The 18,000-nt window shown below is 45.9% G+C and overlaps 1 protein-coding gene across 1 annotated transcript in view; it reads left to right on the top strand.

Moving 5' to 3' along the window:
* Positions 1 to 7,270: 7,270 nt before the first annotated feature.
* WNT3A (Wnt family member 3A) overlaps positions 7,271 to 18,000 on the top strand; it is a 99,993-nt gene continuing 89,263 nt past the window's right edge. The window contains exon 1 of the mRNA XM_020999194.2: positions 7,271 to 7,462. Coding sequence (XP_020854853.1) covers positions 7,392 to 7,462 — 71 coding nt within the window. The 5' untranslated portion in view covers positions 7,271 to 7,391. The remainder of the gene's footprint in view (positions 7,463 to 18,000) is intronic.

Genomic DNA, 18,000 nt, shown 5'->3' with positions numbered 1-18,000 from the left:
GAGAGGTTAAGTGACTTGCCCAGGCTCACAGAATGAGTCCATATCAGAAGCAGGACTTGAACTCACAGCATTCTAACTCCAAGAGTGGCCCTTGATCCACTGTGCTTCATTGTCTCTGACACACAGATATTCTTAATAAATACAATGATTGAAAAATTGATGCTCCCAATTTGGATCTCAAGTTCAAAGCATACTTTTCAACACTTTTGTCAATGACTTGGATGAAAGCATAGATATTGGGCTTATCAAATGGGTAGATGAGGCAAAGTTGGAAGGAAATAGCTAACATGGTGGATGACAGAATTGGTATCTAAAAATACTCTGCCAGGCCAAATGGATGGACCAAAACCAATAAGACTGAATTTAACACAGATAAATACCAAGCTCTACATTTAGGCCAAAAAAATCACTGCACAATGTAGAATTGTGCAATCAATAAACATTTCTTCATCACCTACTACCGGCAGCTAGGTGGCACAATGGGTAAAGCACCAGAGCCTGATGACAGGAAGATCTAAGTTCAAATTTGGCCTCAGACACTTACTAGCTGTGTGACCCTGGGCAAGTCACTTAACCCTGTTTGCCTCAGTTTCTTCTTCAGTAATGTGAGCTAGAGAAGGGAATGGCAAACCCCTCCAGGATCTCCGCCAAGAAAACCCCAAATGGGGTCATGGAAAGTTGGACACAAACAAAACGACTGAACAACAACAACAAAAATATACCAGACACTGTCCTAGGAGCTGAATATACAAAAACAAGATTTGAATAGTGTCTTCCCTGAAGGATAGGTCTGATTACAGGAAAGCGGCTACTTGGTGTTTGAAGAGCTATCTGGGCTTGTTAGCCTTTACTGCCCTCTATGGGTTAAGAAGGGGAAATGCCCACATAGCCCATAGAGAACAGAGCTGATTAGTATGGCAGATTCAAAACTTAATGGAACTCCCTTTTATTAAAAAGATGTCACGCTGTCATATTTTGCTAACAGGATATAACACTTTCTCAGTGTTTTACTACGAATGGCTATGCACTAAAAGAGTTTCCAGAAATAGCTCTGTTCAGGAAGAGAGCCGTGACAACCAGAAGGGGAACAGCTATCAGAGAAGTGGTTTTTCCCAAATGGTGCTCAATGCAGACTGTTCTCCAAAGAGATTAAGGACATCAAGGCCTGCAATGCAGAGCCATGGATGGCCCCAGGCACATGAGCTTTCCTACTCATTTTTGTACCTCACTGTTAGATTCTGTAAGTGCATGCTCCTCTTCCCCAACATTATAAGCATTGGTGGGAGAGCATGACTCAGATATATGAGTGAATGGGAATGCATTAATTACTCCTGCTTTGTCCTTCTAGTTAGTAAATTTGATTATTCTTGCACTTGGCTTCTCATTTAGTAAATGTTTTGCGTCTAAGGTAATTGATCATGTCATTGTAACTGATTTTGTATAAATAAGCATAATGGTACTGGCTTAGGAGCTACAGTAGGGGGTTATAGAAGTGTACTCCCTCCTTAGAGAGTTTCCTGGGGCACCAATAAGTTAAATGACTTGTTTAGGTTCACATAACTAGCATGTGTCAGGTCTTCCTGACTCCAAAGCCAACTTTCTATCTATATGTTACTTCTTAAGTACAGCCACTGGCTAAGTATCTAGTAACAGTCCCCATAAAGACACCAAATGAAATTAGATTGAATTAAACTGTAACACTTACCTAGCAGGTTGTTGTAAGGATCACATGGGATAACATGTGTAAAGTGCTTTGCTAACCATGAAGTGATATATACATGTCAATTATTATAATTCAGAGTGGGTGATTTGCCCAAGGTAACACAGTTAGTCAGTAGAAAGCTAGCCAGGGGTGAAACTTAGAGCACCTGACTCTTAGGTGCAATGCTCATTAGATATCCTGCTGCCCTTCAGTAAAGATCATGCCTATTACCTCAATTAGCTCCATTCAATAACACACAAGCATTTCCTCAGCACTTCTGGTAAGTCCAGTCAGCCCTGTGTCCTGATACCCTCACAGGAAACAGGAGGAACTTCTACCCTCAAGAAGTTCCCTCTCTAAATGGGGAATTGAGACTGACATAGAGCAGAGCAACAGCCTTTTCCCCTTGCTCTGGAACCTCATGAAGCACTTTGTACCTCTCTGATGGACGATTTTATATTTTAATTCTCTGTTTGTATTTCTTCCCACTATTAGCCTGTCTTACCTAAACTTTTTAATCTCTCTCAAAGCCTGCACATTGCATGTTGTCAGTAAATATTTGTTGAATTTGAATTATATTGAATCCATCTCTGGATTCTCCACAGTGTTGAACATAGGTTCCTATTCTCAGTTAGAAGGAGGAAGGAAGGAGGGAAGGAAGGAAAGAAAGAAAGAAAGAAAGAAAGAAAGAAAGAAAGAAAGAAAGAAAGAAAGAAAGAAAGAAAGAAAGAAAGAAAGAAAGAAAGAAAGGAAGGAAGGAAGGAAGGAAGGAAGGAAGGAAGGAAGGAAGGAAGGAAGGAAGGAAGGAAGAAGGAAAGAAAGAAAGAAAGAAAGAAAGAAAGAAAGAAAGAAAGAAAGAAAGAAAGAAAGAAAGAAAGAAAGAAAGAAAGAAAGGAAGAAAGGAAGAAAAGAAAGAGAGGAAGAAAGAAAGAAAAGAAAGAGAGGAAGATTTAAGAAGGGCTTTCAGGGATGAGATGCTAGAGGCTAAGAATATAATGATAGTAACAACACAGAGCCTGCTCTCAAGTAAATCTTCAATATACCACATACAGGATACGTGACATGCACAGCCATATTCTAGGGTCCATGATTTCATTTTTGTGGGTTTTCTTTCTACTCCTGTAGATCACTGCCCCTATAAACCTTGATAGGCAAGTCTAACAGGTTAGTATGACCACTCCAATTCATGCTCTACTGAACAACCCTCTGGTGATGAGTTTCTCTGCATCCAGTCCATTACAAGTACTACTCTCAAGGCCTTTTCAGCTTTTATCATCTATGTATCTTAGACTCTCTAGTTTCCTTCAAAGCTCAGCTCAAGCATCACCTTCTACATGAAGCCTTTCCTGATCTCTCCCTTGCTGCTACTGCCTTCCCGTCACAATCAAAATCTATTTTATTTATGCCTGGATGTGTACATGTCTCTCCCAGATTGACCACCAGCTCCTTGGTGGCAGGAATTGTTTTGCTTTTGTCATTGTATGACCAGAATTTAGTACAATGACTGGCACTTAGTAAATGCTTGATTGATTGGCTGGACCTGGCAGGTCTTGAGCTCCACTGCCATAACCTTCAAGAATAGGAGTCTCAGGGGGCAGCTAGGTGGCACAGTGGAGTCAAGAGGACCTGAGTTCAAATTTGGTCTCAGACACATAACACTCACTAGCTGTGTGACTGAGCAAGTCACTTAACCCCACTGCCTAACCAAAAAAAATAAAAAATGAAAATTTAAAAATTAAAAAAAATTAAAGAATCTGCCTCAACATAAGAATAGTCAAGGATCTTCTCTCAAGCCATACTCAAAGACAGAGGATGAATGAAGGCTCTGAAGGACCTTCTGACTAGACTCCCTCCAAAACTGAGAGCCCTGACCACTTCTACATAAGGCAGAAAATCCTTCTCTTCTCCCCAAACATGCAGACCCTCTCCAGCAGGTCTGCTGATTCCCTAAACTATTCCTAAATTTTCCAATAACATCCCTCCCCAACTTGATTCTGGCAGCCACTCTTGGCCATTCTTCCTAGTTAAGGTATTTACCTATACCAGACTTTCCAGGCTTAGAGTAAGGCGAGCTAGAAAGAAGTGAGGCAGAAAGATCTCTTTGGAGAATGAACAGGAATCACGTAAGGATTATAGGATTTGGAGCTGGTGGGAACCTTAGAAACCAATCCCATTGTTGGACATATGTTGAAAAGTGAGTCTTCAAAAGTGAACAAGATATAGCTATCAAGTAAGTAGCAGAGACAGGATTTGAACCCAGGGCCTCTGACTTTCAATCCTGTGCTCTATATTTTCATTATACCACAGCACTCTAGAGCCTAAACATCTAGATCTCCCCGTGCTAAGCTCCAAGCTTCAGGACTTTGGCACTGAACAGGGGAGAGTGTATAGTTAAACTCTTTCTCTTATCTCTCTCTTAAGCCTTTTTTGGCTTACATCCCATTGGAGACCCTAACTCGGATATTTCTCCACAGAGAATGGGACCTCTTGGCTGAAACAGATCATTCCAGCTGCAAAGTGAACTCCTCCAGTCCCCATTCTCCACCCTCTCCCTCCCCTCCCCACAAAGCCTGGGGTTCCTTCCAGTAATGCTATAATTGGGTGGGATTTTCAGAGAGACAGAGGGAAAGTCCACAGGATGAGCCTTCTGGCTCCTCCCCCACCCTCCTCTCTGTGGGGTGGGGGCAGAGGTGACTCAAATACAAAATAATAACTTAATGAAGGAGGTCGTTTGCTGCAATGGAAAACACTAGACTAAAAGACAAAAGACCTGAGTTTGGACCCCAGCTCACAGCCCACAAGCTGTGTAACCTCAGACAACAATAATTCCCAATTCTGAGCATTCCAAGATTGACAAACGACTTTTCTCTTGACTGAAGTGCAAAAGGGAAGACCCCTTGCTCAAGGTCATATACACTGGCCATGGTGGAGCCAGGATCCATACCCAATGTCCTGATTCCAGAACCATGCTTCCTGAAGTCCCATCTCTCTGGGCCTCAGTTTCCTTCTCTGTAAAATAAAAGACATAGACTAGATGATCTCCAAGGCATCTTCGAGCTAGGACACCCTATGTTCTAAGTTCCCTTCTGGTGATTCAGTTAATTCTACTGTGTCTAAAGTAGTGCCAGTTTTGGGGGGGAGACAGTGCTGATTTAAATAGAAGAGGGAAGGATGCCCTTATTTGTCAGGGGAGAGCCATACAAACTTCCTGAATGATCTACTCACTGATAAGCACACAGAGTGTCAGAGGCGGAAGGGATCTAAAAGATCTTAGAGGTGAACAATTTAACTCAAAACCTCTCATTTTATAAAGGAGAGAAAGTGACTTGCTCAAGGTCACATCATACAAAGGAATGTAGGGATTGGGAAACAGAACTCAGGTGTCTATCCTGGGGCTGAATCAGAAGAAATTGGCTTAGGTTAAACTCCACTTTCCTCTTCACTCCCTATTGCCACCCCCCCCCAAAATAAACCAGTGAACTTATTTAAGGCCATCCTCTCTCTCTCTTTCCAACAGGGCCTTACTGTCCCTGCAGAGGGAAAGAGGAGGGGAGGGAAGAGTTAGCAAAGATCATGTGATCAAGTCCCTATCTGGGAAGGGGAATTTAATGCTTCATTTTGCTAGGGGGCCTTAAGGACCTCTGGGACCATACTTTCCAAATTGCAGCATTATCTTCTCTCTCTCTCTCTCTCTCTCTCTCTCTCTCTCTCTCTCTCTCTCTCTCTCTCTCTGTCCCCTACCTCCTATAACTCTGGAAGTAAAAGGCAGTCAGGAATAGTAGAAAATCCCCGTACTGGGAATCAGGAGACCTAGCTTCAGGTCCTTTTCTCCACTATGTGACCTTGGACAAGTCCTTTCCCTTCTCTGGGCCTGGGGAGAGGGGGGAGCCAGAGGCATGAAGAAGACTGGAGCTTGATAGTCTCTACTGTCTTTTTTCCAGCTGCAATAGGACAAACAAACAAACAAACACAGTGACTAACAGCAGGGAGCTGAAGATGTGGCCCAGAGAGAATCCTGAGGGCTGACGTCCCAGGAGGAAGTATGGGGGTAGGAGTGAGCTGAGTTGACCTAACAGCTCTGGAGAGACAGATTTCAAGGGTCATATCATTTAGAACCAGACAAAACCCATTTTACAGATGAGGAAACTAAGGCCAAATTGGAGACACAGCTTGCCAGGGACACCAGTATTCTAGCCCAACTCCAAACCTAGCACCCTTTCCATTGGATCCTGGCCTCTCCTTACTCTTAGCCACACAAACCTAGACAGTCTCTAAACCAATTTGGGGAGTGTCCTTTTTCTTTTTAATATTGTATGTTTCTTTCTGCATTGAAAAGGTAGTAGAGGGGAAGAGAAAAAGACAGACACAGATAGGGCAAGTCTTTCCACATGGAACACCCCGTGGAGAGATAACAGTAAAATAACTGGAATGAGAAAGACGGAAAGAACTGACAATCCCCAATTACTCCTCACCCCATCCCTTCCCCTCCAGCTCGAACCGGAACACATTTCTAAGATCTCTCTCTCTCTCTCTGTCTCTCTCTGTCTCTCTCTCTCTCTCTCTCTCTCTCTCTCTCTCTCTCTCTCTCTCTCTCTCTCTGTCTCTCTCTGTCTTTGTCTCTCTCTGTCTCTGTATTTGTCTCTCTCTGTCTCTGTCTGTCTCTGTCTCTGTGTCTCTCTGTGTCTCTGTCTCTCTGTGTCTCTGTCTCTGTGTCTCTGTCTCTGTCTCTGTCTCTCTCTGTCTCTCTCTCTCTGTGTCTCTCTCTCTGTGTCTCTCTCTCTCTCTCTCTCTCTCTCTCTCTCTCTCTCTCTCTCTCTCTCTCTCTCTCTCTCTCTCTCTCTCTCTCTCTCTCTCCCTCTCCCTCTCTGTCTCTCCCTCTCTCTCTCTCTCTCCTTTTGCATTTTAGCAGCTTCGACCCCGGGAGTGAAATCCGGGGAGGTTGTTATAGCTACCCAGATCCGCAGGGGTTCCGTCTGTCTATTTAAAGCCCCTTAAATCTTCCTCCCCCTTTAAACACCATCTTCCCCGGGACTCGCGGGCCAACTTGTCTTTAATGAGTATTAAAACCCTATCTCCGCGCAATTAGCTCATTCCAGCCCGGGCGGCTCTGACTGACAGAGACGAGGGAAGCATCCGCGTTTTCCCTGTGGCGATCAGTGCTGATTGGAGCCTTCAAAGGGAGCTCCTGCTACCTTTTTTGTTTTTGTTTTTTTTTTCTCCTTCTTCTTAAATATTTGCCTCTCCGGCTCTTCACTGTCTTGGCTGGGGCGCAAAGAGTTTCCCCCCCCTTTACTTTCTCTCTCTTTCCCTCTCTCTCACACTTGCTCTCTCCTTCTCCACCCCCCCCTCCCCGCCCGCTCCCGAAGGCGCCCGAGGAAAGCGAGTTGGCTCCCTCTTACCTGCTCTAGTCTCTCTCCTACGAGAGTTTAGCTTGGGGAGGGAGGGGGGAGAGGCGGGGAGAGGAGCCGATCGCACACCTCGCTGCCAGGAGGGGGACGCACAGGAGCCAGGAGGGGGCTCCAGGGGAGGGGGGAGGGGGGCGCCTCTCCTCTTTTCCCCCTCTTTCTCTTCTTTTCAACTTTTCCCCGTGTCTGGGGTGAGAGGTCCTGAAGAACCTCGAATTTTTCTATTAAAAAAAAAAATCTAATTGAGAGGAGGGCTTGTTGCTGTTTTTCGTGCTCCTGTGGCGATGGCCCCGTTTGGATATTTCTTTTTTCTCTGCGGGCTGAAGCAGGCGATGGGCAGCTACCCGATCTGGTGGTGAGTGTGGCTTCCCCAACTTCACCTCTTCCCTCCTTCCCTACCCCCCACTCCCTCTCCCCACTGAACACATGCCCCAGTCGCCGCTCCCGAGTTTCGACCCTGTATAAGCATTTACCCGGGCCAGATCCCCCTGAGGTCCGAAGCTCGGCTTGCGGGAGGAGGGGAGGGAATATCTGTATCTTTATTCTGCCCCCCTTCCGCCAGGTCTCCCCACTTTGGGATTGCAGCGAGGGAGTGGAGGTCGAGTTGGACTCAATGATTTTTTTTTTCCCTTTGACCTGTGTACGTTGGTACCGCGACACCCTCTCCCCCTCCACAATCCACACTACTGACCCGGGTAGAACAGGATAGTGAAGGGAGCTTCCGGGGGCTTTGATCTACTCGAGCCAGAGCCTGCTGCCGAATTAAAGAGCTAATGATTCTAGTTGACACTGGCGCTTCAAGGTGATTTCGCTCTACATACGAGAGAGAAAAGCAGGAGAGGAAAGAGCAGGGAGAAGATAGACGAGACAGTCGAGGCTGGAGGGAGTAGGACAGAAGATGAGAGGAAAAGAGAAACGGGGGGGGGGGACCGAACAGAGAAGACAGAAGGAGAAAGGAGAAGAAAGGGGGATAGGAACAGAAAGAGGAAGAGAGGAGAGATGAAATGATGGAGAAGAGAAAGAGGCATATGAGAAGATAAAAGATTTCTTGAAGAAATAGTTTTCTTTTCATACGTTATGTATAGCTTATAGACATACATTACACACACAAACTTTAAAAAAAAAGTTGGTAAGACAAGACCGAACACTTCAGAGGAGAAAAGTTACGTAAAAAGAGAAAGAAAAAAAAACAGGAAAGGGGACCAGAGTGGGTGAGATAGGGGCAGGACCGAGGCTTGTGCAATCTCTCACGGCCCGTCTTTTGCCTGTGTCTCCCCGTGCTAAGGGCCCGAGAAAGGGGTGTTCAGTCTCCCGCTCCGGCGAACTTGCGGGTTCATCGTCTGCACTGCGGGCGCGACTTCTGCTTCCCCCCAGGTTCCTAGTCCGCGATGCCAATGAAGGGGGTCTTTTGGCAGGCTAAGATTGCGCCCCTTAGTCGTGAGAGGCGGTAGTTATAGAGCGTCCGGAGCGGTCGAACTGGGAAAAAGAAGGGTGTCCGGTGGGACTGTCAATCTGGGGACGGAGGATGAGGTGGAGGGCTCGACCTGCACTTTCCTGCTCTCCAGTAATTCCTCTAGCCCCAAGAATTAAAAAGAAATTAAAGCGAAACCTTCTACGAGTTAAAGTTGAAAAAGAGAAGACTGTCCCTTCGAAGTTTCTCTTCCCTAGAACCCTCCCCCTACGGACATATAAGGCAGAAAAAGGTGGGGATTTATTAAAGAGGGAATGGGGCTGGAAGTTACTGATGTTGACCAGAATCTAATCTAACCTCGTCGGAATCCCAAGTTAAAATCCCAACTGCCCTGGGCGCCTATCCGGCGCTATTGACTTACAACTGCGCCTACAGGGTCGGACTCCGGAGGGTGAACCCTGGAGTTTTCACCTACAAAAAGCCCAGGGAGCTAGGGGTGGGAATGGGGAGCACTGAGATCAAGGATAGGGAAAGTCTCCTGATTCCCCTTCTCCGAACTGCCTGTGCCTAAGATTTAGCATAATTATACGGGGGGGGGGGGAGGGAGGAGGCAGAAAGAGAAGAGAGACAGCCGAAGTACATTTAATCCGATAATAATTTTTCTTTCTTTCTGGGTTTTTTTCCCCCTAAGATGGTTCACGGGAGGGGGTGGGGCGAAGCGGGGTGGGGTTGGGGGGAGGAGTGATATAGTTGTTATGGGTGACTCGGGTGCGTCTGCTCTCTCTGACCTGTCCGGCGGTAGCAAGGTCCCGAAATCAGGCAGGGGACTGGTGGGGGTTGAGGGGGAATGAAAGTGACGAATGGGACCAGATACTGGGCGGGGAGGAGTGGGGGTGGGAGAGTCAGGACTTGAGGGAGGGGATGAAAATGACGAATGGGACTAGATATTGGGAGGGGGAGAGAGGAGGGTCAGGACCAGAGGGAAAGTGACGAATGGGACTAGATACCCTGGCAGGGGCGGCAGAGGGCCGCAGGCACTATCTGGGGTCGGGTTGGGGAAAATTTGGAAGAAATTCTCCTAGACGTAAATGAAAGTTAAAGGGGAGTGAGGGAGGGTTCCCCATTCCGGGAGGCTGGAGGTGGGTGTTCAGGGAAAGAGTCTGTCGATTTCCTTGAAAGAAGAAAAAAATCATTCTTTCGGAAGTCCTTGTGCCTCCGGGAGACTTGAGGGATGGAGGGTGGGTGTGAGTGTTAGTGTGTTTGTCGCTGGGTGGGGGGGTGCGGGAGGGGGCAGGGGGTGGATTTTAGCTCATCCTGAGAGCTAAGCGCCCAGGGTTGGGAGTGGGGGGTGAACGCTGGTGGGGTTGCCCCTCTTAAGGAGGCTGCGGGGCTAGGAATGATTTCGTTCTCGGCTGCTCCGGGCGCAGTCCCCTGCTCTGTTTTAGACCAGCAGCCCTGGATAAGAAGTTACTGGGCTTGGGAAGAATTAGATTTAGACGGGGAAGAAGGGCTTTGCCCTGGAAGAGGCCCTTCTCCGACAAGGAGACCGTGTCCGGGCGAGCAGGAGCAGGGCGAGGAAGCACGGAGTGCACCGCCGCCGCCGCCGCCGCCGCCGCCGCCGCCCGGGGAGCGGTGACGCTGGAACGGCGATTAGTAAGTACGGTAATGCACCGCCGAGCAGCGCGATGCTAATTCGCCGTAATTACCCAACGCGGACGCGCACGACACGGGCATACGCACTGCACTGCAGACACACTGAACACCCCCCCACACATACACACACACACATATCCTGAACACCTCCCTCCACCTTGGGGCATAAACACGCACATCGGGAACATACACCGAGAATGCGCAACACACATACACACACATACCATCCAACAGTGGACCCACCCCGTAGCTCCCACTGTCACATGCACAGACACACAGTGACCCGAACATACACACAGACCCCCACACAAACATGCGCAGACATACGTGCAGAGACACGCAGGCCCGGGGCTCTGCAGCACCTGTGGCTTCAGTCGGCCTGGGCTCTTGTTCTCCCACCCCAGGAATGTGATGGTGCGTAGGGTGTGGAAACGTGTGTGGCTCCTGGATTAGAACTCCAGTTAGAAGGCCAACCGGACAGAGCCCCGAACCTAAGCAGGTGTCGCGGGTCTCACTGCGCCCGGGAGGAGGGAGCAGAGCCAGAATTAAGTGCTGGGACGATGGGGAGGAAGGCGGGGGCGGGGGGCCAGGTGAGGTGTCTGTGTAGGAAACTACGTATGTTCAGGAACCTAACTGGTGTGCACTGAAGAGACCAAACGCAGTGGAGTCGGGGTCATTGGCGGGGTCGGGGCGGGGGCAGGACGGGGACCGGAGGACACCTGCAAGTCGGAGAGTGGGGGGTGCAGCGGGGAGGTGTGCCGCCGATGTTTGTTACTTGGAGCCAGATCCCTGCTCCATAACCCTAATTAGAAACCCCGGGGCAGCCGCATTCCTGGGGCGAGAAGGAAGCACGTTCCGCCCCCAAACTACTGATATAAATATCCCTCCTGTCACTGGGGAGCCTATTCCCAACCCCCCACCCTGGTCCCCGGCCTGGCCTCCCCAAGTACACCTCCTCCTCTTCCTTCCTTGGGCAGGCATTTGACTTTAAAATAGTTTTCTTCTGGACAACCTGGGACTAGGTTGATACCAGCAGGACTTGTCTGCCTGGGCCTCCTTTCACCACCACAACCTCCTTCCTCTCGTTTCTATTTTATTTAATTTTCCCTCACAGATAGCCCTAGGAACCCTGGGTCGCAAGGGGTCCCCTGCCTAGTCACTCCAACCTGAGATGTCTGGCAAGTCGAAGGGCCAATGTCAGGCTGCTCTTCTGAGGAATCTTGGAGCTCCGCTTGGGATTTCATAGGTTTTAGAGTTGGGATAGAGATTATCGTGGCCAACCCCCACATTTGACAGATAAGGAAACTGAGGACCATATCTACCAGAGGTCACACAGTACCATAGCTAGATTAGCTCCCAGGTCCTCTAATGCCAAAGAGGATGGTATTGCCACTACCCCAAGAGCTGCTACCTCTTTCTGGTCTCCCATAGCCAATAACATACCCCCATTTTATTCTCCTCTCCACCTCTTCCTCTCCGCCTATTTCCATCTCCAGCATCCTGGTATAGTGGAAAAACAGCAAGCATTTATTAAATATCTTACTGTGTACCAGGCACTGGAGATAGGAACTGGATTTGTGATTTTATTGGTATAAGCAATTTCTGTTGAACAGATTCCCTCTACTAGTATAGGTCAGCGTATTCTTTGCACCTGAATGTTGGAGGGATGCATAGAGCATTGATAGGTTAAGTGACTTGCCTTATGGCCAGTATGAATGGGACTTGAATCCTAAGTATTCCTGGCTACAGTGCAACTAGTTCTCTTATCTATTAAATCTCTCTGGAGATACAAAGACAAGCCAAAAGATATTTCCTGACCTCTTATAGTTTATATTCTGCTGGGTGAGACAGCATGTACATAAAGAAGTAAATATAAAATATAAAAGGCAATTAAAGAGCTCTGAATTTGGAGAAGAAAGACTAGGGTTCAAAGCTACCTAAGATACAAGCTCAGCCATACTTCTGATCCTCAGTTTCGTAATTTGTGAAAACTGGGAATACTCATACTTATATTTAAGGATTTCCTTCCTGAGACAAGTCAGTTAAAATCTTTCCCCTTCAGACATCATATAGCATTTTTTATTATAGGCCTCTAAGCATTCACTATGTAATATGATGTATTATAATTATCAGTGTATCTAATTTCTGCCCCCCAGACTGTGAAGCCGTCTTACCACAGAATTTTCTCTAAATTTCTCTAAATCTTCCCCAGCATCTAGCACAAAGCCATGTACACAATAGACACTTAATAAATGCTTGCTATATGTTGAAGGGAAAATCGAGGGAGGGGAGGATTTTGACCAACCTTGAAATGATTTTAAAAATATTAACAATTATTATTAGAGGGGAATTTTTCCACATTCACCTGAAGACTCTTAAGAAACTGAATTAAATGGTCTTTGATTTCCCTTCCAGTCTAGAATTTCCGTTCTGTCTCTATCTGTAAGATCCATATGACTTAGAGCCTCCCAATCCCATGCTCTAAAGCTAGGTCAGGCAATATCTTTGGATTGATGAGTCTAATCCATGTCCTTCATTAAATTTCCTGAGCTAAATAGATATTGTAGTCCCCCAGGAAAGAAGTGAAGGGCAGGCAGGAAAGCTAAGGGGGCTACGGGAAAGAGTGAAGGGTGTCTTCCTTCCCTCAGCTACTCTTCTTTTCCCTCCATCTCTTTAAGTGTAGACTCCAAAACATATTATGTGACCAAAAACTCAGAGCTAGCTGGCCCCAGAGAAGGCCCAAGCATTTACACAAACCAGCTAAAATTGATGGAAAGTCCAAGAATTGGATTTGGACTCAGAAGACCTGGATTCAAAATCTGGGCTTTGTGGTTTGTTACATGGTTGACCTTGGACAAGTTGTTCTCTCTTTCTGGGTCTCAGTTTTCTCGTCTGTGAGAAAGAGATGTTTGAGGAGGGTTGGACAACCCTTCCAGTTCGAAATTCTATGATTTAGAAGTCTAGTTCATCCCATTTTACAGATGAGGAAACTGAAGCTAAGAGAGATGGAGTGACTTATCTAAGGTCACACAAATAGTACGAGCATCCTCACCTTAGTGTGAGATTCACACCTAGGTTTTCTGACTTCACTGGAAGGGGCATTGTTTTTAGCCTTTTAAATTCTCACCCTTTCTTTTACCCTTACTTTTACTCTTTGCCTTCTTAACTATTCTTTTGTTTCATGACTTCTGCAACCTCCACCCCCCCAAAAAAAAATTATGACACCTCTGAGCCATCACTTCCTCTCAAAATGCTCTCCCAAGCAGTGGAAAGTACTGATAGCTGGGACATTGTGGTAACAACCATTGCATATAAAAGTGAAACTGACCGGGGAACCTCCTCACCTGAGAAACAAAACAAGGAAACAGCCCAAATCAGGGGCAATTAGGCTTTTGAAGTTGGTTAGTCTGCAGAGAGGGGGGTGCTGAGAGGGAGGTGTTGGCAACACACTGAGGGACTTTGAAAAACTGTCCCATCCCCCAGAACCTGATCTGGGCTTTCCAGCAACAAAGCTGGGAAAAGCTGTATTCCCCCCATCAGAGCCCTTGGTCCGAGGCACCCTCGGGATCCTGGGAAGAACTCTCTGCGTTTTGAATCAGAAGACCTAGGTTCAAATTCTTGATCTAATGCCCATGGACAAGTCAAGTCAGTTATCAGAACCTCCCCATTCTTCATCAGTAAAATAAGGATAATGATACTTCTACCTCAAAGGAATTCTGGAAGGAAACTCTTTTGGAAATGGGAGAGAGGTTGTCTGGCTCCAGAGCTTGGGCAGGGCAAGAAAAGAGAAGCAACAAGAATTAGAAAGACTCATAAATATGAAGTTAGTGAAATGCTAACTAAATTGCCAAATCACAAAATCAGAGCTTACTGAGATAAGTATGAGAAGCTAGAGAAGCTCAGTAGAGAATCCTAGAACCCACAGGCTGCAAGCAGCAAACAAAAATCATTCAGTTCAGCCCCCTGCCCTCAGAGAACTAAAAGTACACTGAACACATAGGGTTTTAAATGTGGAAGAGACCTTAGAACAGAGATTATCAGAGCTGGGAGGAGACTTACAACCTAAAATGTTACAGCTTAAAAATAAAAATAGAAAATTAGACCAAGAAGGGACCTTAGACTATATAGCTCCACTCTCACATTATACATGTGGGCAAATTAAGGCTCAGAGCACATAGCTTAACAAAGTCAAACAGCTGGTGTTAGCAACAGACTTGGGGCTCAAACCCAGGTTTTCTGACTTGGAATCCAGGATTTTCCATTATCCCAAGAAGCCTTCTAGAATAGTAAAAGCTTGTCTGGGCTTTCTCTTAATTTTCTCTGGCCACCCTCCAGCTCCTCATTGCTACTGTAAACTTCAGTGACCCAAAGTAGGCATAGCCCTCTAATGAAGGTATGAGTAACAAGGTGTACTGGCCCTTACATGTCACACACCTTCAAAGCCATCCTAATGTCCTGCTTGCTCTCTGCATAGCTGTGGTTTCATGGCTGGTATTAGGATCATAGATTTTGAGTTAAAGTGTATCATAGAAGTCATTGAATCCAATCCCCTCATTTTACAGATGAAGAAACTAGGGTTTCTTCAGGAAAGGCTAATTGACATCCCAGGTCATATAGGTAGTAATTCTGGATATGCACCCCAATGCTCTGACTCCAGATCTGTGTGATGTAGTAGAAGGTACATGGAATAAATGGTCTGAAGTCAGATTAGCGTTAGTCCTGTCTCCCTTCCTGGGTCAAGTTACAGAACCTCTCTAAATCTCAATTCCCTTTTCTAGAAAATGCAAATAATGAGACTTGACCTAACTACCTATGAGGCTAAAGCCATAAAAAAGCAAGACTGAACTCATGGCATTTGTACCACCATTGGCATAGTGTCATGGAATCATGGGAATTTAAGAGACCAATTCATCCAGCTCCTTCATATTCTAAATTACCAAGCCATTTACCAAGTCCTTTGAATTCCTCCTCTGAAACACCCCCCTTTAATGCAGGGTCTTTGAACGATGTGTCATAGGTCCCTTTGGCAATCTACTGAAGCCTAATATCACTGTGGTCTCTTGCCTGCTGAAGAAAATACTACATTTCAGTTAGAAGCTACTGAGAATCAAGATATATTTTTTTCCCATCCAAATTAACAGAACCTTTGAAATCTGTCCATGGACCACAACTTCAGAATTGTGACTTGCATGAGCTGTCTCTTCTCTTTTTTTCTGCTGGTACAAACCCTCATTATGACCCCATGGACTACTGCAATAGAATCCTACCAGATCTTCCCATCTCTACTCTCCCCCCATCCAGTGCAGCTGGCAGCTGCCAGAGTAATCTTTCTTTCATATTGATCTGGCCCATATCGCTGTCCAAAAAGAATTAATTAAACCAAATTCAACACAATTATTGAATAAATTCTTACTGTATGCTATATGAGTATACTATGTATACTCTGAGCATAGAAAGACAGGAATGAAAGTTCCTCTCCTCAAAGAGCTTCCATTCAGCTAGGGGAAGGGAAGAATGTGCTATGTACGTGAGTAAGTAAATACAAAGTGCGTAGAAAGTAATACAGAGTAATTTCAAGAGGGAGAGAGTTCTAAAAACTAAGGGAAACAGGAAAGGCTTCACATGAGAAGTGACATTCTACACATGGGGGATGCCAGAGATGGAATGTGATGGGGACAGGGAACTGCTAGCAGGATCATTTGATTGGGATGGAAAATGTGGGAAGGGAATAATATAAAATCACGAACAGGTAGATGGGAGACTAACTGTAGACAATTTTGAATACCAGGCTAAGGAGTCTGTATTTTAAATCTTAGAGGCAATGGGGAGCCATTATAGGTTTTTCAGTCAGGGTGGAGGATGAGTGGTGTGAACAGCGCTGTGTTTTAGGAATACCCATTTTGGTAGCCGTGTGGAAGGTGGAATGGAGAGGGAACTAGAAGCAGGAAGAAGAATAGGAAGTTATTGAAATAGTCATGGCCAGAGATAATGAGGTTCTGAATTAGCATAGACATTATGTAAGTAGAGACTTAGGGAAGGATGAGACAGATGTCATCGTGAAGGTAGAATCAACATAACTAGACAACTGATTGGATATGGTTGAAGAGCAGTTGCCTGGAAAGATGGTGGTACCCCAATAGAAACTAGGAAGGTCTTGGGCTTTCGGGGAAACGTGAGTTCCATTTTGGACTAAAGTCTTAATGGTTCCCTTGGGTCTACCAAGTGCAAGGCCCACCACGATCTAGCACCACCCTACCTCTCCCGTCTTATCTTTCTTCACTGCAGACATTGTAGGCGCTAGCCAAATTGGATCATTGCAGGCTGGAGTGGTCAGGAAAGACTTCCGGAAGAAGATGGGGTTCAAACTGGGACTTGAAGGATGGGAAGGATGTTGCTGGGCAGAGAAAGTTGGGAGGGACATCGGAGGCTGGGAACAAGAGAAATTAACAACTGAATTCAACAAGCATTTATAAAGTACTTACTCTAATGCTTGGGCATTCCAGTTACAAAGATGAAAACGAAACAGTCCCTGACTTCAAAATCAGTTTTCTGATCCTATCAGAAAAAATAAAATATACATATATAACTAAATACTAGATATATATGTATATATGTGTATACACACATATTTATATGATAAATACAAAATAATTGTTGGAGCACCAGGAGTCTGCTCTTCACAACAATGGCCATTGAGTTGTGCCCTAAAGGGAGGTAAGGTTTCCAAGAGTGATGAGGAAGAAGAGCATTTCATGCATGAGGAGTAGGTAGCCTGTGCAAAGGTGGAGATGGAAATTGGGAGGTGGAATATTGTGTGTAGGAAAGGACTACTAGGCCAGTTTGGGTGGAATGTAGAGTGCCTGAGGGGAAGTCGTGTTTAATCTGCCTGAAAAGAGAGAGGGAGCCAGACTGTGAAAGGCTTGAAATGCCAGAGAAGTTGGGGGTTGATCTTAGAGGCACTAGGGAACCAACGAAGCTTCGTGAGCATGAGGAGAACATGGCCAAATCCGTGCCTTAGCAATGTCAGTTTGGCAGCTATGTGGACGACGGATTGGAGAGGAAAGATCAGAGCCGTGTTTTTATATCTAGGACAAGTTGAGGGGTGGGAAAAGAGGGAATGTGGGCTGAGGATCCACCATCTGAAGGAGGAAATACATCTAAGTTGCTTAAGGGAGGAGAAGCATCCTACTTCCAGGCTACCACCAGAGCACTGGTTGGGTAGAGGAGGAAGACGCCATAGGTTAAAACTACCACTCTAGGAAAGAGAACTGGTAGGGAAAGAGCTTGGTGCTTTCACTATCAGTACTTTCTAAATTTCTTGCCCTGGGACAAAACACCATGACCCCACCCTAGTTAAAACCCTAAGGGAGAGTCTTAAGGAAGGGACACTAATTAGGAGGATATTGCAATAGTCCTTGTGAGCAACAAGTAGGGCTTGAATTAGGTTGGCTGTAGTATGAGTGGAGTGAAGGGAATGGATGCATGAAGAGACCAGAAATCATGTCATCAGAATAGCAGTTGAAAGAACTGGGTGGGGGTATTTCGACTTAGGGAGTCAATTCATGCTGTCTACAGATATCTGAAGGGATATTGTAAAGAGTTGCTGTTGTTGTTGTTCTTGTTGAGTCATGCCCAATTCTTCATGACCCCATTTGGGGTTTTCTTGGCAAAGATACTAGAGTGGTTTACCATTTCCCTCATCAGCTCATTTTACTGATGAGGAAACTGAGGCAGACAGGGTTAAATGACTTATCCAGAGTCACACACAGCTAGTAAGTGTCTGAGGCCATATCTGAATTCAGGAAGAAGATGAATCTTCCTGACTGCAG

The sequence above is a fragment of the Phascolarctos cinereus genome, unplaced genomic scaffold (assembly GCF_003287225.1).
Source record: "Phascolarctos cinereus isolate Bilbo 61053 unplaced genomic scaffold, phaCin_HiC Scaffold_4;HRSCAF=312, whole genome shotgun sequence".
Lineage (NCBI taxonomy): Eukaryota > Metazoa > Chordata > Mammalia > Diprotodontia > Phascolarctidae > Phascolarctos > Phascolarctos cinereus.
The sequence above is the reverse complement of the archived record's forward strand: the minus strand, read 5'-3'. Positions and strand labels throughout refer to the sequence as shown.